General features: G+C 38.2%; 1 protein-coding gene across 1 annotated transcript in view; it reads left to right on the forward strand.

Annotated features, from left to right (window-relative positions):
- Positions 1 to 2,135: 2,135 nt before the first annotated feature.
- CRLF2 (cytokine receptor like factor 2) overlaps positions 2,136 to 22,362 on the forward strand; it is a gene marked incomplete at its 3' end in the record, with an annotated part of 29,371 nt that continues 9,144 nt past the window's right edge. Inside the window, exons 1-7 of the mRNA XM_081326383.1 lie at positions 2,136 to 2,266; positions 3,384 to 3,437; positions 10,747 to 10,873; positions 13,802 to 13,968; positions 15,715 to 15,848; positions 16,624 to 16,777; positions 18,451 to 18,568. Of these exons, the coding sequence (XP_081182509.1) occupies positions 2,191 to 2,266; positions 3,384 to 3,437; positions 10,747 to 10,873; positions 13,802 to 13,968; positions 15,715 to 15,848; positions 16,624 to 16,777; positions 18,451 to 18,568 (830 nt within the window). The 5' untranslated portion in view covers positions 2,136 to 2,190. The remainder of the gene's footprint in view (positions 2,267 to 3,383; positions 3,438 to 10,746; positions 10,874 to 13,801; positions 13,969 to 15,714; positions 15,849 to 16,623; positions 16,778 to 18,450; positions 18,569 to 22,362) is intronic.

Raw genomic sequence — 22,362 nt, forward strand, 5'->3', positions numbered from 1 at the left:
TTTTTTAAAAAAAAATCCAAAGCATTTTATTAATATGCAACATGGTGGAACTAAGGTAACATATGACATACGACCGACAATCTTTGCTGGCCTGGCAAGTTTCTAGTGGTTTTGGAACTGTTGGTGAGACCGTTAAAAGTCGTTGGCGCTGTTTGAATTTGTTCTACCAGCAGCAAGATCTGACTGATGGCCCAGTGATGGATTGTATTGCAAATCAGGGCTGTTTCCAGAGGAGGAGAGGAGGAGAGGACCTGAAGCTTATGGAGTGAAGGAACTGGATGAGGCTGTCGGCAGGCCCAGAGGAAGGGAGTGGGGCTTTTGGAGGAGTTGGTGGCAGCAGCAGCATGCTCCAGGGGCGAAAAGAAGCAAGGCCTCTTTAAGGAAAAGGTGGAAGAGTCAGGATCAGAAAAAGGAAAGAAGGCGAGGTTGTCAGAATACAAGCTAACTTGAGGGCTAATTCACATGGAGCCCCATTTCCATCTGTCCTGTTTGCCATCGTTCACTCGCTAGAGACTAAAATGGACAATGTGAAATTTGAGCGGGCCCCGAACAAGGAGTATATATCGGAGGTGGTGACCCTTTGAGAGCTGTATGCAATGAAATTTCATTTTGATGTATGCCGATTGGTGTACATTCAAAGTGACAATAAAGTTATCATCATCATATTCTGTATGTATTTGCAGGTTCATCCTTCATTTTGAAAATCCTATCCAGAAATGCAATTAAGATTCTTCGGATCGAAAAGAAGCATTCTCTGAAAGTCTCTTAATCAACCTTTTTGTCACTTCTTCACTGGAAAGTAGTTACAAGTGATGAAAAAAGACTTGCAGGCACTGAGATACTTGATCGCATGACAGTAATAGTGCAGAGACAAATGACAAATGAAAGCAGGGTGCCTGTGGAAAAGATGAAAAGAATGTGTAGTTCAGCAAAACAGTATTTTTCTGTGTAGGTTTTTCTCTTGAAGTATGGAAAAAGTGGCAAGCAATTTCTTATCTCTGGGGATTTCAGGGAGGGAATAATTATGATGAGTATTGCTATAGTCACTTTGTTTGCTCTTGTTTATAGCTGTTGAGTGATCCAGTAGAAATCACAAAACACAATAATTGTACAAAGAATTAATCTATAAGGTGGTTGCCATATTCATTTTAGAAATAACATAGCTAAACTAATATAAGTAATCTTATTTCTAATATGTCTTGAGAAGGTAGTATAGCTTTTTCTTATTTTTATAGATATGAGACTACTCTGTTTTAACAAATTTGACTAATAGGCAAATAACCATATAATGTTAAAGTTATCTGATGAATGATAAGCATAGAGGCTTTGAGATAAGTTTGCATCAGAAATATTTTTCATCCTGAGCATACCTACCTATACTTACAATTACACATTGCAGAAGGTTTCTTTTCAATTTGGAGCACATAATAGCCTGTTTTGCATTGATTTCTGGGGAAGATATGGTAAGAAACAGAAGTGCTTGCTGGTGTTTTTTAAGCTGAACCACAAAAACAGATTCGTTTATTATAGGGTTAAACAATTTTTTTGCTTATATAGTAAAAGAGATATTGACTTAGCTATAAGGCTTGAAACTTGGCATCTGTAATCTAACTGATGAAGTCTATGATTATGTTAAATCTAAAATCAATTTGATAAAAATACGCAACAAGTTTAAAAGTTCAAAAATCATCTCAGGGTAAGCACAAGACAATGTTTACCATTAACTAAAGTAGATATTCTGCAAGGATGATTTGAGTTTAGTCTAAACTTCATTAAAGACCTGTTTCCATAACATTTAAAATGTTAAAAGAACTCTTAAGCTTGCAAAATCTCAATTTTAAATGCAAATGCTGCCAAAGAACAGCAAAAGTGAGGCAAAAGTCCAACAACAGTAGTTCAAAGAAGCCTTTTAGATGTCAGTTCAGATAGACACCTTAGTGCCAACCAACTCTCAGTTGACAAAGATAGGGATTCTGGTTATGAAAAATGTTTGAAGCCCTTTGTCACTCTCTAAAACAGAAGGTGAGGTGCACAATTCTTTTAAGAACTTCACAACTATTATAATGATTTCCTATAGTCATTTCCTCTAGTTTGATTGATTGATATAAAGATATCGAGCAAAAAATAGTTGTAGAGAAATATTGGTGCAATTTACACTGATGAATTTTTATTACAGTTTCAATTAACATTATGGGATGGACTATTCAAGATTATGTTGCTGTACTACTTTGGATCTACTTGCTAATTTCCCAGTTATTGGCACAAAGTAAGTTGCAATTTAAAAAACATGCATTTGGAACAGAAATGGTGTATTTTTCTTTTTAAAATGTATATAAGAACTGGGATAAAAGTCAGAGCTAAATCAGTCTTCAACATTACACTGTTTGCCAGGCTACTTTAATGTTGATGTACAATGATTTTAGATTGTTTATGTACAAAAAAATGAAATTTAACAAAAATTTAGGTTTCAAGGTAAATAATACAGATAAATATTGTAATGTTTAGCATAAGCTAAAGAAAACAACCAACAACAATATAGACTATACTACAACTTTCTGGACAATATCCAATCTAGGTTGGTCACTGGGACCAAAGGTTTTGTCTTCTGAGCTTTTTGAGTTGTGCTGGAGCCCATTTTCATGGAACTTCTCTCTTCTTTTTGGACAGTGTTAATACATAAAGAAGATATAATTTAAAAAATGTTTTGAATAGGATTTAATGAACTTTTACTAAAGCAGTTTAATTCCAATATAATTTTGTTTGCATTTTATTTATTTTATCATTTTATTTATTTATTTGTCATTTTTAATAATTCTTTTCCAGCAGATTTTGTTTATTAATATTATATATTGATTTTAATTTTGGCTGAGTTATCTTTCACAGATTGCATAAACACGTCCGTTATCTCTCCAAAATGGATTATTAATATTTTAGTTATTGCCCAATTGTGTTTTATTTGTATCTATTATATTATTATATACTTAATAATTATGACAGCCTATAAGTTAATTAAAAATAAATACATAAAATATTTTTGTCTTTATACAGAATAAACCTGCTAAAACCAATGGATTTAAATTAGTACGATAATTCAATCAATCTACTGTACTATAATTAAATTTGGATTAATGCATTGCTTATAATTAAAAGACAGATATAAAATTGTAGTAACTGGTATCCTTGATTTCCTGGAATATCTCAAGAAATTTGAAGTTACATCAACATTCTCTTGTTACTTTATTATAAAATCCATTTTACAAAGCAAAAATTATTATAGACAGGAAGAATAATCTATTAGTATGTGTTAGGAATATTGAACCATTTATATGGTAGTTGCACAGGATTTTTCTTTTTTCAATCACTCTTACTTATTTCTTTTGAAGATTTATGTCCCCCCAGTGAATATTCTGATGAGGAAGACACCTCAGAAGAAACAGGTAGTATTTTAAAGATTGATTGATTCATTATTTGCCATCAAGTCATTTTTGACTCCTAGTGACCACATAGATTTTCTTCCTGGCAGTCTATTCCTAATCTATTCTTCCAAGTCTTCCAACTGTGCATTCATCTCTATTGTAACTGAGTCCATTCACCTTGCTGTGGGTTGTCCTCTTCTCTTTCTTTTCCCCTTCCTAGCATTAGAAATGTTTCTAGAATGCTGGGTTTTTGCATAATGTATCTGGAGTACGATAATTTGATATTGGCTATTTGTGTCTCAAGTTAGAACTCTGGTTTATTTCTTGGTTGATCCATTGGTTTGTTTTCTTGGCCATCTACAATATTCTCAGGACTCTTCATCAACACCAAAATTCATCCACAAATATGTACTCACAGTCTTTTCAGTTCTGCAATATACTTCATAAAAATCTTTTTCCAACTTCCCAAATGCTTTGTCCCAAGGAAGAGAATGTTTTATCTTAAATTCAGGTTGATTTGGAATTTATTTTGCTGCCTTCTTCTGATTGTATTTGAATGGTGGAAAGTGGTGGAGACTGACAGAAAGTACCCTGAAGACTACTTACAATTGTCTTCGAAGTATTTGATCTCAGAAAACTATAAATAAGGGCTAAGTCACTCAAGCCATGTTATATGGTTTGATCAAATGCAGAACAATTCTGAGCAGTTTCTGTGAAATGGACCTGAAACATGTCAAAGTGTTTTTCTCCTTCAAAGAAACTGAAATTGAGGAATAATTGACATCCTCCTGAGACAAGGTTCTTCCATCTGCACTAGTTATGGGGTGTTTGGGGGTCCAATTTGAGGCGCTGGTAGTTACCGTACCTATAAAATACTATATGACTTGGGACCAGGTACCTGAGTGATTGCCTTTTCCAAAAGTCTCTACCCATCCAACAAGGTCAAGGAAAAGGGGCATGCTGCAGATCCCGTCAGCCAAAAAATGCCGGCTGCTAAAAGCCAGAAGGCAAGCTTTTTTTGCAGTGGCCATTGCTCTAAGGACCATGTTCCCTTCTGTACCCAACCCTGTTAGCTTTTCATAAGGCCTTAAAAGCCTGGCTATGTTTTCAAACTTGGGGCGTTGAACATGACAATGGACCTATTCCCTAGCTATATTGCTAACAAGTCAAATATCTTGCTGTGTGATGTTTTTATTGTTTTAAAAATGTTATTTTGAATTGTAATATATTTTATGAACTGTAAGCCAGCCAGAGTCATTGGCTCAGATGGGTGGCCATAGAAATTGAACAAATAAAATAAATAAATAAGGAGGCATAGGAAGACAAGTGGAAAATATAGCTATCCAAAAGTTTCACAGATACAAAGACTTTATCGCATTCTCATCTATGTCTTCAATAGGTCAGGAATAAATTAACTCCACGCACAAACATGATCAGTTTGAAGGGTAACAAAGGTCTATAAAAGATAAATGTATTTATAATTGCTATATAGAAGATCTGAAGCTGTTTTTTATATCTTTTCTTTTTTCTTTCTTTTATTATTTTCAAATTTATTTTTCAATTTTCTCTTTTTTTCTTCTCTAAGTTTATATTGTTTTTGCTCTGTAAAATAAACAGTCAGTAAAAATTTCTTTTAAAAAGTACATAGTGGGATAACCATTATCGGAGAGCATCAAGGATTCTATGGTGAAATTTATGGAAATCTTTTATACATGATTGCACATCATAACTGAGGATAAATTAAATATATAAAGTGGCACAAATGGAAATTATAACAACCTTGCCTTGAATCCTAAGTTGTCCAACTATTTTCCAGTGAGAACTAAATAATGTAGAGTGAGAAGTGAAGCTGATGGAGAACAGGTAAACTGTCTGAGCCAAATATATGCATAAATAATGTAATATATGTTGTTAAAGGGATTTAATAGTTATAAACATAAGTTCGCAGGTTTGACAGTTCTTTGACAGCTGACAGTTCCACACACGGCTACCACTGACAGCTCCACACACGGTTACCGCTGACAGCTACCGATAACAGCTGCGACCTGACAGCTCCACATGCGGTCAGCAGGGATTGGTCGAGCAGAAGCAGTGGGAGAATCCCCGAACAGGGATTGGCCAGGAGTCTGCCAGCAGGACTATATAAGGGGGTTTAAAATGCGCTAACATTGTTCCTGAGGAGATGAATAAACAGCTGATCTCACTCAAGCCTGCTGTCCTTTTTTCGACCGGGAACCCGCCGCTACAATACATCTGGCAACGAAGGTGGTACTGCTTCACGGAGCAAATACGGAGTGAAGTCACTGGGGGAAAATAGCCCCACAAGACCCGTGAAGCAGCAGGCACCAGGACAGCATGACATCTTTGGGACAAATAAGAGAATTTGACATCAAATACCCCAAGCGATGGGAATCACACTTCGGGCAGGTAGAAGGGTACCTTCTATTCAACAAAATTACTGAAGACCGCCTGAAGGCTGCAACGTTACTATGCCTCAGTGGACCTGCCATCTATGATGTCGCCGCCGGCCTTTGCAACCCGGGCCCAGTCAACACCGTCCCTTATGTGGTCCTGACTGACCTATTGAACAAGCATTTCATACCAGCTCATTCAGAGCTACACTGGCGACTGTGGTTCGCCCAGCAGACTCAGCAGACAGGAGAAGCTGCAACAGACTTTGTTGCTGCTGTCAGACACGCCGCTCGCTGGTGCCATTTCCTGGACTTAGAAGATAGGATCCGGGACCAGATCATCCTAGGACTCCTCGACAAGCGGCTCTAAAGGAAAATAGTTGCCAAACCAACTATGAGCCTCGCCGAGGTCATCAGTGAGATCCGGGCATATGAAATGACTCGTGAGGAAAACCTAGACCAGCCCTCCAACGGACTCCAGAGGTCAATACATCTTTGCAACTCAGCCGACAACAAAGGAGAAATAACAGACCCCAACATCGGAATCGATGTAATTCAACAAAGCTACAAGAAACCTCTGTCACAGCGAGGTGCCGCAAGGCCTCCAAACAAACCACTGGCGTCGACCTACCAAAACCCCCACACACTGAACAACAGGAACACCTGATAACCGTTTAAATGTCCATCAGTTGCTAAGGCCCCAAATTAGAATCAAAGTCCATTTACAGGGAATTCCCTGCGAAATGGAGGTGGATTCAGGCTCCTCGGTCTCCATAATTTCTATGGAGACCTATAACACAATCTGTGGCCTTAGCAAACAGCAAATTCCCCTAAAATCTACTAAAATGAGATTGGCTGACTTCCAACAGGCCCCAATTAAGCTTAAGGGAATAGCCACCCTAAACGTTAGATTCAGGGGATTCCAGGGCCCACTTGAAGTATTAGTCACCCAGGGAAAGGGGGCCAGCTTAGTGGGACTCAACTGGTTCGAGGCCTTGGGTATTTGGTTAGGGGGAGTCTACCTTACCCAGGCCAAAAGCCTCGAATCCGTCTGCAAACAATTTGCAGACGTATTCGATGGTTCCCTAGGAGGGTACACGGGCCCCCCAATCTCCCTAAAATTTAAACCCGATGTCCTTCCTGTTAGAATTAAGGCCAGAAGAGTTCCCTTTACCCTCAAACAAAAAATCGAGGACGAACTGGAACGCTTAGTAAAACTAGGGGTGCTAGAACCCGTGGAAGGAGGGACCTGGGAAACCCCTATAGTCACCCCCGTGAAACCTAACGGGGATGTGCGCATATGCGCTGACTATAAAGCCACCCTCAACCACGCTCTCAACCCACATGCTTACCCTGTTCCTTCGGTGAAGCATGTCCTCTCTGCCATTCAGTCTGGCGCCATCTTCTCCAAGCTAGATCTCACGCATGCTTACTTGCAGCTCCCTGTTACCAGGGAGACGGCAGATGCGCAAACACCACGGGGCTTTCAAAGTTCACAGACTGCAGTTTGGCATTTCTGCCGTGCCTGGGATTTTCCAGGAAGTCATGGAGCGAACTTTGAAAGGCATTCCGGGGGTGTGTCCTTACTTCGATGACATCCTAATTGCTGTGGAAAATGAAGAGACACTAGCAGAGAGACTACAAACAATACTTAGCAGATTTCGTACTGCTGGGTTAAAACTAAAAAGAGAAAAATGTTCAATTGGGGTGACATCCACAGAATTCTTGGGCTACAGGATAGACACACAGGTGATCCATCCAACAGAGTCCAAGGTAAGAGCTATTAAAAGAGCCCCTACTCCAAAAAATAAAGCAGAGCTTCAAGCCTTCTTGGGGCTCTTAAATTTCTACCATACCTTCCTTCCCCAGAAAGCTGCAAGAGCAGAACCTTTACATAGATTACTAGATAAAAATGCCCCATGGAAGTGGACCACACTCCATGAAAACTGTTTCAGGAACCTAAAAGAGCTGCTATCCAGCAATTCTACCATCACCCATTATAATGAGCATAAACCAATTTGTATCGCATGTGACGCATCCCCTTATGGGGTTGGCGCCGTGCTAAGCCATCTGGAGGAAGGAGGGGTCCAGAACCCAATAGCATATTACTCACGGTCATTAACAAGGGCGGAGAGGAATTATGCCCAAATAGATAAAGAAGCGTTAGCCCTTGTTGCAGGGGTTATATAAATAAAATTATAATTATTATTATTATAATTATTATTATTATAATTATTATTATAATTATTATTATAATTATTATTATTATTATTATTATTATTATTATTATTATTATTATTATTAAAAAATTCCACGATTACCTATATGGCAGAGAATTTACGATCTTTACAGATCACAAGCCCTTGCTGGGGCTTTTCACCATGGACAAACAAACCCCCCAAATTCTGTCCCCTAGGGTTCTGCGCTGGTCCACTTTTTTATCAGCATATACGTTCAAATTACTTCACAAGCCCAGCAAAGACATGTGTCATGCTGATGGGCTTAGCAAACTGCCTTTAGCAGACATTGATCCAGCCCCAGCCCCAGGGGGACAGATCTTGGCCATTGAAGAATTGCCAGATTGCCCCCTGCAAGTGAAAGACATAGCTTCTGCTACAACCACAGACAGGCTCCTTAGCAGGGTACTGGGTTGGGTAACCTCTGGCTGGCAGGCCCATAGCCCAGGGCCTGAATTACAGGCCTACTTTAATAGGAGAAATGAATTATCCACCCACCAAGGGTGCATCTTATGGGGAAGCCGAGTAGTCATCCCTGAAAAACACAGGCAAAGAGCCCTCTTAGCCCTGCATGAGGGACACCCAGGGGTGGTAAAAATGAAGGCCTTAGCTCGCAGCTACCTTTGGTGGCTGGGGTTGGATAAACACATAGAGGAGCATGTTGCCAGATGCCAGCCATGTCAACAATCCAGACCAGGGCCACTACACGCACCCCTACATAAGTGGGAGTCAGCCCGCAAACCCTGGTCAAGGATCCACTTAGATTTTGCAGGACCCTTCCAGGGGCAACTGTTCCTTATCATAGTTGACAGCTATTCCAGGTGGCTAGAGGTCATCCTAGTTAGAAGCCTGACTACAGCCAGCACAGTACAAGTGCTTAGGGGGCTCTTCACCAGGCACGGTCTCCCCGATATTATAGTTTCAGACAATTCATTTCTGCTGATTTCCAGAATTTCACCAGGGCCAACTTGATTAAACATATCACCTCGGCTCCCTTCCGGCCATCCACTAACGGCCTGGCTGAAGTCATGGTCCGGACAACCAAGGACGTCTTACGATGCATCATTGCCAGAAATTGGCACCAACGATTGGCTCAGTTCCTTCTGGCCCACCACTCGACCCCTTGCACAACCACAGGCAAAAGCCCAGCTGAATTGCGTTGGGGCCGCCGCCTAGTCACCAGACTAGACAGGCTACATCCGGACAGAATGGCAGCTGAGACAGAATTGCCAGTCCCCTCCAGACAATTCGACATAGGGGACCATGTGTGGGCAAGGAACTTTGGACTCAGAAACAAATGGCTGCCTGGGGTAGTCATCTTTCGCACAGGGCCAATATCATATCTTGTTGAAGAGGAAGGAGGTCAGCAATTGAGATGTCATATTGACCAGCTGAGGAAAAGGGGACCTAGCATCCAAACCCCAGCACCAGCAGAACATCCAGCAACTTGGGAGCCAGGCAGCTTTAGCCCCAACCCTCAGGCAGAATTCGAAAACCTCCCAGACCCAGTAGAAACCTCTGGCCTAGGGGAAAATCCCTGCGCCACCCTAAATCCCCAGAGCAGCCAGGTCCCCACGACCTGGAACCCCCCAGCTCCTACATCCTCATCTACCCAAGAAAGCCCGGTTGGCAATCCCCCCAGATGCTCTACCAAGAGCTGAAAGACCACCTGTTTATTTAAGGGATTACGTATGGCCAGGCGGCCAATAAGCAGGCAACAAGTTGTTTAAATATTAACTGTTTAATTATTGGGGGGAAGGGGTGTAATATATGTTGTTAAAGGGATTTAATAGTTATAAACATAGGTTCGCAGGTTTGACAGTTCTTTGACAGCTGACAGCTCCACACGCGGCTACTGCTGACAGCTCCACACGTGGTTACCGCTGACAGCTACTGATAACAGCTGTGACCTGACAGCTCCACATGCGGTCGGCAGGGATTAGTCGAGCGGAAGCAGCGGGAGAATCCCCGAACAGGGATTGACCAGGAGTCTGCCAGCGGGACTATATAAGGGGGTTTAAAACGCGCTAACATTGATCCTGAGGAGACGAATAAACAGCTGATCTCACTCAAGCCTGCTGTCCTTTTTTCGACCGGGAACCCGCCGCTACAATACAAATAAAGTCAGTATAAACAATAATATTTTTACCCCATCTCTTTTTATCTCTCCAATGAGAATTTTCAGTAGCACTAGTGGCTACAGAAGGAGGAGAGAAACTTTTGTGAATGACTTTTTGTAAATTATATGTGTTCATTTACTGCAAACAAATGATCAGTGTAAATCAGTATTTCTCAACTTCAGCCATTTTAAGATCTGTGGACTTCAACTCCCAGAATTCCCCAACCAGCAACACACTCATTCCTTATTTGTTAATTATTTTCCAATCACTATCATTTTCGTGCGGTATGGTAGTCCTTGTTCAAAGTTGCTTGGTTATAACATTGTTAGAACACATAAGGACTGTAATTTGAAAGATGATTTGCAAATTTGGTTGAATCCATAAACAACCTTTTGTAGCCTGACCCTACATTTTGGCTTTTCATAACTATAAATATTGAGTTTTAAAAATTCACAAATGTTTCACTATAGTAGCATGTCAGGCAAGAGAATCTCTAAACAAAATATTCAGACAGATTTCATTATACAAATGTCATGTTTTATTTTTCATTATGATTGACCAGATTCTTCATACAATGAAGACGAATTGTGTATAAATTATATAATAAAAAATATCCACAATGAGCAGATGAAGATCTTGTGGGATCCTATAGAAAGGTTTACTGGAGGGAAATTTACGGTGTTTTATAGGTAAGTATTATTGAAAGACTGTACTCAGTTATATGGGAGGCATACAAATTTAATAAATAAATAAATAAATAAATAAATAAATAAATAAATAAATAAATAAATAAATAAATAAATTTTACTTCCTTTGAACAATTAAGTTTTAATGCTAAAAGTTCCTTTGAATAAGTAACACAGTTTTACAAACAACATAAATGGTGTTCTTCATCATTTTTCCTCATTCTTTTGTTTTGTCTGGAAGAATATTTTTACTACTACAATAGGCCTCCCTTTTTCATTCTTTTAAATCCTTGAGAGCTTTTAAACAATGACATTGATATGAAGAAACTGTCAGAGATTTACTGTACATTTTACTTAAAAGAAAAAATTGAGCAGCAAACACATCATTAATTGAATTTCAGTGACATAGTTTTGGGCTAGGACCACAGAAGGCTGACTTTGATGTAAGTGGAACTAAATGAAATAAATAAAGAAATAAATGTGCTTTTAAAAAAAATCCTCTCTGAATTGTGACTCTAACTGGCGAATACCAATCTGACTTCCACAAATATCCATTGTTAATTCTACTTTGAAAAATCCAGATGCAATTTTTATCTCATTGGCTAAACATTCTATATTTTTGACACTTTCACTAACCTAAAACCTAAGTATGAGGAGACCAATTACCATTGATCTCACTGAACCTTCTTTAATGCACAGTTCTAACACTCTGTTCAGAATTATCTGAAGATATATTTTTGTGGAACTAACCTACAACCTAATGAGAGCATGATATTTTATACCAATGGTAGGCAAATACAGTAGATGCTGAAAACAAAAGCTACAAGTGGGGCATCAGAAGTCTGAGATGAAAAATCAGTGCTGATTTTTCTTGCAAACACCCATCCTGTGGGGAAAAAAGAATGAAGATTTGCATACAGGTAGTCCTTTACTTACAACCACTCTTTTAGCATCATTCAAAGTTACAACAACAGTGAAAAAAGTGACTTAAAACTGGTCTTTGTATTTACAACTGTCACAGATCTCCACAATTATTTGATCAAAACTTGAGCACTTGGCAAGTATCTTGTATTTATGACTGTTGCAGCATCCCAGGATCATGTGATTGCCATTTGAGACCTTTCCAGTTGGCTTCTAACAAGCAAAGCCAATGGAAAAAGCTGGATTCACTTAAGAACCCCTTGCTTCACATAACAATTGCATTGATTTTCTTAACAACCATGGCAAAAAGGTCATAAAATCAGATGCAACTCACTTAACAACCACTTTGCTTAGCAACGGAAATTCTGGTCTCAGTTGTGGTTGTAAACTGAAGACTACCTATATAGCCTTCTATTGGAGGAATGAAAGTACAGAGTTATTTAGATTAAGTTAAGGGAACTGTAAATGCTGCTGAGAGGCAGTGGAAAAAATAATCAAGTTTATCTACTGGGGCTATTATTATATCTTTAATGCAACCTAATGATTGCATTGTTTTTTCACAAGGTATCCAGAAGAATGCAGGTCAAAATATATTCAGATGGCTTGAGGACTGGGCTTCCTTTACAGAGTCAAAGCCAACACTATGTTGACTATTTTGGTCTCCTTGTGGACATCCCCGGTAGTTGCACTTTATTATTTTTGCACTTAAATTGAAATTCAGTTATGACTGAATCCTTGTCACCTTAGAAAATGGATGAAGTAGCTGTTAATCCCACTGATTTTGCCTTCACATGTTTATTGTAGTACAGATATATAAACTGCCCTGACAGTTGGAAACACAATATTGGATTTTTGTTTTCCACTTCCACTCCTCTCTGTAGGATCTTATTCTAAGGACAAATGTTAGGAGTTTGGGTGTAAGAATGGTGTGTAGTAAAAGGAATCGGTGGTGATTGCAGTCCTGTGGTTGTGTGGGTTTTTCCCACTACACCGGAGACATTATGCATCATGCAGTATGTGGTTCAAAAGGTTACCACATTCAAACCTAACTTCTGAAACATTCTTATATAATGCTGCTGAGCAGTAAATATCTCATTGGCAGAGAAAACTAACAGTGCCAGCTGTAACAACCAGAATATCTGCAGAACACTTTACTATCATTGTGCCTCCCTGGCATTTTATGTTTTGCTGTTATTACCATTTTTAAAGGAGAAAACAGATGGAGTCTGTTGTGAATCTAAGAAGTGTCTGTCCATCCTTGTCAAACATTTAAGCCAGTCTGCATTGACTTTTTATATTGCAGAAAGACTGACATTAGCACAAGGAGTTGGGTTTATTTTTCCCGTCTTTTCTTTTCCTTTTTTCAAGTTAATATTGTTAAATCTATATTATTTCACTGTAGAAACTGAATTTATGTTGATTAAATTGCTGATTTTTATATGATGTGAGCATACCGAACTGAACAAAGATTTTAATATTAGTTCCTTTAAGTAGGAGTGAATATGCAACACCTTCTACACACACACACACACACACACACACCAGAGAGAGAAAGAGAGAGAGAAAGAGAGAGAGAGAGAGAAACAGAGATATAGATATAGATAGAAACACAAACACACAAACAAATTCCCAATGAATTGCTTAGTATTCACTTGGCCTACAAAACCTACAAAGCCTACTTGGTCTACAAAAACAGAGAACTTTTATTAGAAAGTCATAATTTTTCAGAGTGGGAGAAAGCTAATTGTTTCAGATGGCATGGAATTTCTTATGTTTATTCCTGGGACAATAAAGTAATCAGCATTTTCTGGAAAATAATAGGAATATTTTGTAGGATAGGAAACAGAGTATTTTCAAAATAGGAATATTCTAAAAATATTCATTTCTATGATTCTCAAAAGATAATTTTGTATGATACCAGAGGACAACCAGGACCGAAATCCTCTCTTTCTTGTGGTCACACACAAACTGCAATCATATCACTATTTAATATTGCTATTTCAACTTTAGATTTGAGGAACAGAATTGGAAGCAGTGTGTCCAGTATGTCCATGATCGTGGATACATAATTGGTTGTGTTTTTAAAACTGAAGGACGTGAATTTGATATTTCCATCAGAGATACAAATGGGACACAAAAACTTTACCAGGATTTTAAACTAGAAAGCATAAAATTCTGTAAGTCTATATTTTTACATATTAGAAATCTATTCAAGTGACAAATATAATTATGGGGTACTTGGTATTTAATAAAATTGTAACTGCATGAATAATAGCATTTGTAATTTGATATCATATTTCATAGCAAAAACATGGTAAGCAGTCATAAGAATATGACTTAATTGCTGGATTAATTCCAGACTTCTTGTTTTAAAATTTTTTCAGCTCTTCACTGAGTTGGAAATTTCAGTTGATTGAGATTTTAATGAGTCCTTGTTACTCAACAGGAAGTGTGAGAAAATTTATTAAAATCACCTTTTCTCTCTATAACACAGTGGTCCTCAACCTTTCTGGCTCTGCGGACGAGCAGGGGCAGTGGTGAGCAGTGGTGGCAATGTGGGGGGAAGGGATTGGTTTTGTGTGTGCAACCTAATCCCGTGCATACACGAATGGAGATTTGTGTGCTTGTCCACTGCTTGCATGGTCCAGTTCCCAATGGGCTGTGGACCAATAGGGACCAGAGGTTGGAAGACCCCTGCTCTAAATAATTAAGTATTTAATTTCCAGACAAAGGTTATTTTTAACAACCTTTGCCATAAACATGCTGATTTGGCATTTTTGTTAAGAAAATATCTCCCTGTTTTAAATTGGAGCCATAGGAAACTGTCTTATTCCAAGTTAGACATTGTTCCATCTCACTATTAGCTTTGTAGAGTTTCAGCTGGATTTTCTCTCAACTTTACTTGGGATCAGTCTAGAATAGTTTGCTTTCAGACTACAGAAAGATTAGAGACTCTAACACTAGCATCATTTTAGTTCTTTCCTTTATCTTGAAAAGAGTGCTGAATTTTCTACTGCAAGTTGCAGATTACATATTTAATATAGAGAAATCTATTCTCGTGACTGAACTGCCTTGCAAAAGGACTGCCAAAAATGATAAACCTGACCTGAGAAATTGCTAGTTCTGTTCTTTCACAATAAGTAAAACTGAAATCTGGATAATATCTTTTCCCAGTAGCTAAATTTTTCAGGGGCTGTAACCCAAAGAAGCAGCTCAAGTTCCTAGTAATGTAGAGCTCTTGAGTCATGAACTACAAGGGAAAAAAAAGATTTAATTCTTGACTGCAGAAAGATATTCTTAAGTGAGACAAAATGGGAAGAAAGGATTACCAGTCACCTGAAATACAATTTTGGAGGAAAAACTGGGAGAGAAATCTAATAATGAATATGTTCCCTGACTCCCTCTAGTCTCCAGTCATTTGAACCTGTGGCCTACCCATACCCTACAGAGAACAAAATATGGTTTCTTCATTATATATTTCTTTACAATACCTGAAAAATACTAATTTCTCAGCAGTTGTATAACATCCTGCTGCAGCATCAGGGCTTCCTAAAAAAAGAAACATAACCAAGAGCATATAAACACATAGAAGCCATCAATTTAAAAAAGTTAATGAGCTACAAATATTATTAACCTAGTTTTGCTCCTACCTTTTATTCCCAGTAGACATAGTACTGCCCTATCAGATCACCTGCAATATTCTGGATTTTAAAATTTTATAGTAAAACCTGATGCCTTACATATTTAAAAGATCATTTTAATTACTGTACATAAAAATGTTAATGCATAATCAAAAAGGACTTTTAGAAAAATTATTAAACATTTAGATTCTTGCAATGTAATAAGTATTAGAAAATGAAAAGCAAATTTGTGGGCATCTAGAAAAGTTTCAATCTGTACTGATTTATTTCCATTTTTTCCAGTGAAGCCCAAATCTCCTCAAAATTTAACCTTCCTCTGGGAACATGACAAAGTGATCATAGAATATAAGCCACCTTTCTCTCTACGTTGTTTTATATTGGAATATCAGTACAAAAGTGACTTTGCTGAAGATTGGGTATGTGTCCGATGGAATTTTTTGTTACATAGATTCAAAGGTAAAGGGGATGGGAATGTTGAAAAGGCAGTTAACTATGTTTAAAAGCCTGTCATATGTAACAGATATAGAACTGTTCTCTGTTAAAATAGAGTGGGATGTGGAACAACAGGTTGAAATAAAATGCAAAGATGCATTAAGGATGAACATTAGGAGGAATTTCATGATGGTAAAGGTTCTGTACAAGCAGAATAGTTTGCCTAGGACACTGGTGGACACCCACTTTTTGAAGAATTTCAAATGGATTGGAATTCAAATGGTTGGATGTGTGTGTGACTAGAAGATTACATGGTTCCTTCCAGTTTATATGTTCCAATATTCTATGAGGTTTCAGGCTAACGTGATGAATCTCATAATGATTATTTTTCCTGGTGATTACAGTAATCACAAAAAACATAGGCTTGCAAACACTCAGATATTTTTTTCTTAATTGCCAATGTAAAAATAGAAAGATGGGAACTTAAAAGAATGATTTGTGCTTAATTGCTTTATGGTCTATGGTTCCCATTATGTTCTGAATTGTGGTGCAGGTGATTGGATTATAAATGAGACTGATGAATTTAACATTTTACATTACTGATATCTGACAGAAAGAGTTGATCTTTCTAATAGATTTGTGTATTTCAAAAACCTTTGCTATCTAATCTTGTTTTTTCCTATATCTACTAGGATAAACTGGAAGGGGAAATATTCATAGTGAACAAAATTAATAATGACTGCCACTCTTGCCATTCAGTTTAGGAAAAATGAAAGCTGCAAGTTTGAAATACAAGGTTTGGATCCAGTGAAGTGCTATTCCTTCCAGTTTAGGGCGAGATTCAGATGCAGTAGTTCTTCTTACCCGAGTGAATGGGGACCAAAAATACACTGGAAAAATGGCAGTTCTATAGGTAAAAACTGCTAAATATTATTTCCCTATCATCATCATCAACAACATCATTAATTCTCTGATGTTTAATATTTATTTATGTACACATATGTATAATTACCAGGCTCATAGTCTCAGCCCTGTGAGGTACTCTGGACAACAAGCACACATAGAAGTACTGCTCTCAACATTATTGTAAGGCACGGGTGTCAAACTCGCCACATCATGTGACATGTCACAATGTATCATGACTCTTTTTACATTGCCGGCAATGGGGTGGGTGCAGCTTCAGTATGATGAAACCAGCCTGCAGGCCGGCAGTTTGACACCCCTGTTGTAAGGTTAGACTAACAAAATCATGTTCCTTCTGTTGGCTCAGTCTGACCCTTTTTTTGTCTGCAGGAATTCTACATGCATCTGAAAGCCATTCACACTTATCATTCCATTTAGATCGTCTTCCACTGATGCAGCCTCAGCAGTAATAGCACTAAATCTGGGTTTGGCAGGTTATATTATTATATTATAGGTCTCACTAGTTAATCCTGTAGAGAATCAGGATGTCCCAGATGGTTTGATCTTAGAAGAATAATGCTCTTCTGCCTCTTTCCCAGGTCTCTTCATGCTGATACTGAACGTGAGGACAATCCAGAATAAAACCTGATTTATCTCTAATTTAACTATGGATTAGAGCAGGAGTTTCCAAATTTGGCAACTTTAAGACTTGTAGACTTCAATTCCCATGACTAGCTGGGGAATTCTGAGAGTTGAAGTCCATAAGTCTTAAAATGGTCAAGTTTGGAGACCTCTGGATTAAAGGCTGAGATAGTATATAAGAGCCAGGTGGAGAAAGGGGAGAAGCTAGTCTCTTCCAATTTAATCCTCTTGTAGTAGTAAAATAGATTTAAGGTTAAGGAGGGTTAGGGATAGGATGTTGCTGTAGCCTTTTAAGGTGTCCATTGCTTTCTTCAAGCTTTCAATTCATGTAAATGCTAATCTGGACTGCTGGGAAATTGAGATGTATTAAAAATTTTGAGGATAGACTGCGTATCTGCTGCTTCTTAGTTTTCTTACTTGTTCTATCTTAACTGGCTTTTCTGTGTGGCAGAGGGCCTTATTCCAGAGAGAAAAAGGGTGGATCTTGCTCTCTCTTTTAAACAAAATTAATTGTAGAAACACATGTAAGATTTACTCTGAGCCATATTCTATAAAGAATGAGTTGCCTCCTGTTCTCAGTTTGGAAAATCACTTTACAAGTCTCAATACCCAACTGCAAACTAGTAATAAAATGGGATTGAATGTATACTTGTGTTATTTGGGGAAAAAACAATTCAAATATTAACTAAGATCAAATGCTTTTAGGTTGAGACCTTGCTAAGTGTGGTAACAGCTGTGATGAGGCATCATTACGGTCACCTCAGGTGGCTTTTCTATCAGGTATCTTTACCAGAATATTTCTAGTGAAATACAAAATGTATTACCATGAAACTTTAACATGGCAATAATATTAAGACTGGTGTACTGTATATTGAAGATCCTCCATAAAGCCTTTTCAGACTTTATTCCTTTTTAGAAGACAATATTTGCAAAAAATATACCTAAGCAGAAATGATGTTTCTTTTATTAATCCCTTAAAGAATACTTCCAACTTTTTGTCTCTGTGTGCCTGTGTCTGCATCTTTTTGTGATTTCTTTAAGATTCCTGTGAAACTGATGAGTTCAATCCAGATTTAAATATTGTTCTCCAATCAAGTTTGATGATGGCTGGCCTCCTAATCATGACAGCCCTTCTGCTTTATATCTGCAGGCTGAAGAAGTATGTGATGCTTATTTTTATAATTCTTTGTCAACTCTTTGTAACAATGCCCTTTATTATGATTATAAAACCTAAGCAATTATTGAGATCAATTGGGAGCAAAGTTTTTTTTTATTCTGGTATGTTGCACCATCTTGATTCTTCCTTTTGCATTAAATGTCACTTTTAAACTGAATCCGTTACTCCACTAAGATACCCATTGTGGTATGCATATTTTGGATGAGAAACATTTGAAGGATAAACATGTCCCAAGATCCATATTAGGCTAGGAACCAGTAATTAGGCCAGTTTGCTCAAAAACATTTATTTATTTATTTATTTATTTATTTTATTATATTTATATACTGCCCTTTCCCGAAGGACTCAGGGCAGTTTACAGGGTGGTTAAAACAAAAAATACAAAAGTTAAAAACAGATTAAAAATTTTTTATATCCGTCTCTGAACAAATAAAACCCCAGTTAAAATTAAAATTAAAATTAAAATTCTCAGCCTGGGCCAGAGAGCTCGAAGAGCCAGGTCTTCAGGTCCCAGCGGAACGAATGGAGGTTGGGGGCGGTCCTAAGCTCCACTGGCAGCTGATTCCAAAGGGCAGGCGCACCCACTGAGAAGGCCCTATCCCTGGGTGTTGTCTGCCGGCAGTCTCTTACCGGCGGTACCCTGAGAAGACCCTCCCTGTGGGAGTGCACTGGACGAAGGGAGCTTGATGCCGGCAGCAGGTGTTCCCTGATGAAATAAAGTGATTATTGAAAGAGGAATTATTTTCAACGTAGTGCAAAAAGAGGAAGTTGGTTGGAAAAGTGAAGAAATTGGAGTGGGTGAGAGGAGACTTCTAAAGAAAGTTCAAAGAAAGTGTTATAATATTTGCAAATCAAGCACAGACAGATTTTTTCACAATTTATGTACTGACAAAAGCAGGGAATTTATACAAATCCTTGTAGCTAATTAGTACCTGATGTGACTTTCATTCATTCTTACTGGATAAAATTAAAATATTGTATTTCCCATCATTATAAACCTCCATTGGCTCAGCCTCCAATGATAGATACTTAAAAGTTTCCAAAGAACTAAAACAGAAGTGAAAGATAAGTTTATTTTAAACAAGAATAGCATATAGAGAAGTTTTTACTGTCATACTTTAAACTCAGATTAAACTTTTTTCTTGAAGCTAAACTGAAGAATTGAAAATAATCTCTGTTTAAATTATCAGTGGGATACTGTCTCTTTTATTGGTAATACAGTACTTTATCATGGTAAACATGTTGCAATTTTCTACGGTAGCATACTTATTATGATTAAATATTTCTAAAGAGATTCAACAGAAATCAGATTGACTATATGCTCTGCAGCCAAAGATGGAGAAGCTCTATACAGTCAGTAAAAACAAGACCAGGAGCTGACTGTGGCTCAGACCATGAGCTTCTTGTTGCAAAGTTTAGGCTTAAATTAAAGAAAGTAGGGAAAAGCGCTAGGCCAGTCAGGTATGAATTAAATCATATCCCTGTTGAATATACAGTAGAGGTGACAAATAGATTTAAGGAATTAGATCTGATAGACAGAGTGCCTGAAGAACTATGGACAGAGGTTCGCAATATTGTACAACACGTAGCAACCAAAACCATCCCAAAGAAAAAGAAATGCAAGAAAGCAAAATGGCTGTCTGAGGAAGCTTTGCAAATAGCTGAGGAAAGGAGGGAAGTGAAAGGCAAGGGAGAAAAAGAAAGATATGCCCAATTAAATGCAGAATTCCAAAGAATAGCTAGAAGAGATAAGAATGCCTTCTTAAATGAACAATGCAAAGAAATAGAAGAAAACAATAGAATAGGGAGGACCAGAGATCTTTTCAAGAAAATTGGAGAGATGAAAGGAACGTTTCATTCAAAAATGGGCATGATAAAGGACCAAAATGGCAGGGACCTAACAGAGGCAGAAGAGATTAAGAAGAGGTGGCAAAATTACACAGAAGAACTATACAAGAATGAGCTTAACGTCCCTGATAATCCCAATGAGGTGGTCACTGACCTCTAGCCTGACATCCTAGAATGTGAAGTGAAGTGGGCCTTAGAAAAGCTGAGCAACAACAAAGCTAGTGGAGGTGACAGTATTCCAGCTGAGCTATTCAAAATCTTAAAAGACGATGCAGTAAAAGTGCTACACTCAATTTGCCAGCAAATTTGGAAAACTCAATAGTGGCCACAGGTTTGGAAAAGATCAGTTTACATTCCAATTCCAAAGAAAGGCAGTGCCAAAGAATGTTCAAACTATCACACCATTGCACTCATTTCTCATGCTAGTAAAGTTATGCTTAAAATTCTACAAGCTAGACTCCAGCAGTATGTGGATCGAGAACTACCAGAAGTACAGGCAGGATTTCGAAGAGGCAGAGGAACTAGAGATCAAATTGTTAACATATGCTGGATCATGGAGAAAGCTAGAGAGTTCCAGAAAAACATCTATTTCTGCTTCATTGACTATGCTAAAGCCTTTGATTGTGTGGATCATAACAAACTGTGGCAAGTCCTTAAAGAGATGGGCGTACCAGACCATCTTATTTGTCTCTTGAGAAATCTATATGCGGGCCAAGAAGCAACAGTGAGAACTGGACACGGAACCACTGGTTGGTTCAAAATTGGGAAAGGAGTCCGACAAGGCTGTATACTGTTGCCTTGCCTATTTAACTTATATGCAGAGCACATCATGAGAAAGGCAGGGCTAGATGAATCAAAAGTTGGAATTAAGATTGCCGGAAGAAACAATGATACCACTCTAATGGCAGAAAGTGAAGAAGAACTAAAGAGCCTCTTGTTGCAGGTGAAGAAGGAGAGTGCAAAACTTGGGTTGAAACTAAACATTAAGAAAACCAAGATCATGGCATCTGGCCCTCTCAATTCGTGGCAAATAGATGGGGAAGAAATGGAGGTAGTGACAGATTTTATTTTCCTGGGCTCCAAGATCACTGCAGATGGGGACTGTAGCCAAGAAATTAAAAGACGCTTGCTCCTTGGGAGGAAAGCCATGGCAAATCTAGACAGCACACTAAAAAAGCAGAGACATCACCCTGTCAACAAAAGTGCGTATAGTCAAGGCTATGGTCTTCCCAGTTGCAATGTATGGCAGTGAAAGCTGGACCATAAGAAAGGCTGAGCGCCAAAGAATTGAAGCCTTTGAACTATGGTGCTGGAGAAGACTCCTGCGAGTTCCTTGGACTGCAAGGCGATCAAACCGGTCAGTCCTAGAGGAGATCAACCCTGACTGCTCTTTAGAAAGCCAGATCCTGAAGCTAAAACTCAAATACTTTGGCCACCTAATGAGAAGGAAGGACTCACTGGAGAAGAGCCTAATGCTGGGAAAGATTGAGGGCAATAGAAGAAGGGGACGACAGAGAATGAGGTGGCTGGCTGGAGTCACTGAAGCAGTAGGCGTGAGCTTAGATGGACTCCAGAAGATGGTAGAGGACAGGAAGGCCTGGAGGAACATTGTCCATAGGGTTGCGATGGGTCGGACATGACTTCGCAACTAACAACAACAACAACAACAACAACAACAACAAAGAGATTCATTTATTTATAGAAATTCATTTATGTCGTGTTCAGTTTCAAATATGATTGCCACAACTATGCTAACAACTTCAGTTCTGAATTTATCAACCAACTCTGTCCCAGACCTTTAAATTATTCAGTGAATGGCTAGATATTCCAAATCTTATTAAAGTTACTAGCTTTAGACTTTGAATCTTCACTTTTTTATGTTTTCACTCTTTCAGCTGAAAGTTGTACTTCCTTTTCTTCTTACTGTA

This window comes from Vipera berus (assembly GCF_964194415.1).
Source record: "Vipera berus genome assembly, chromosome: 4".
NCBI classification, from domain to species: domain Eukaryota; kingdom Metazoa; phylum Chordata; class Lepidosauria; order Squamata; family Viperidae; genus Vipera; species Vipera berus.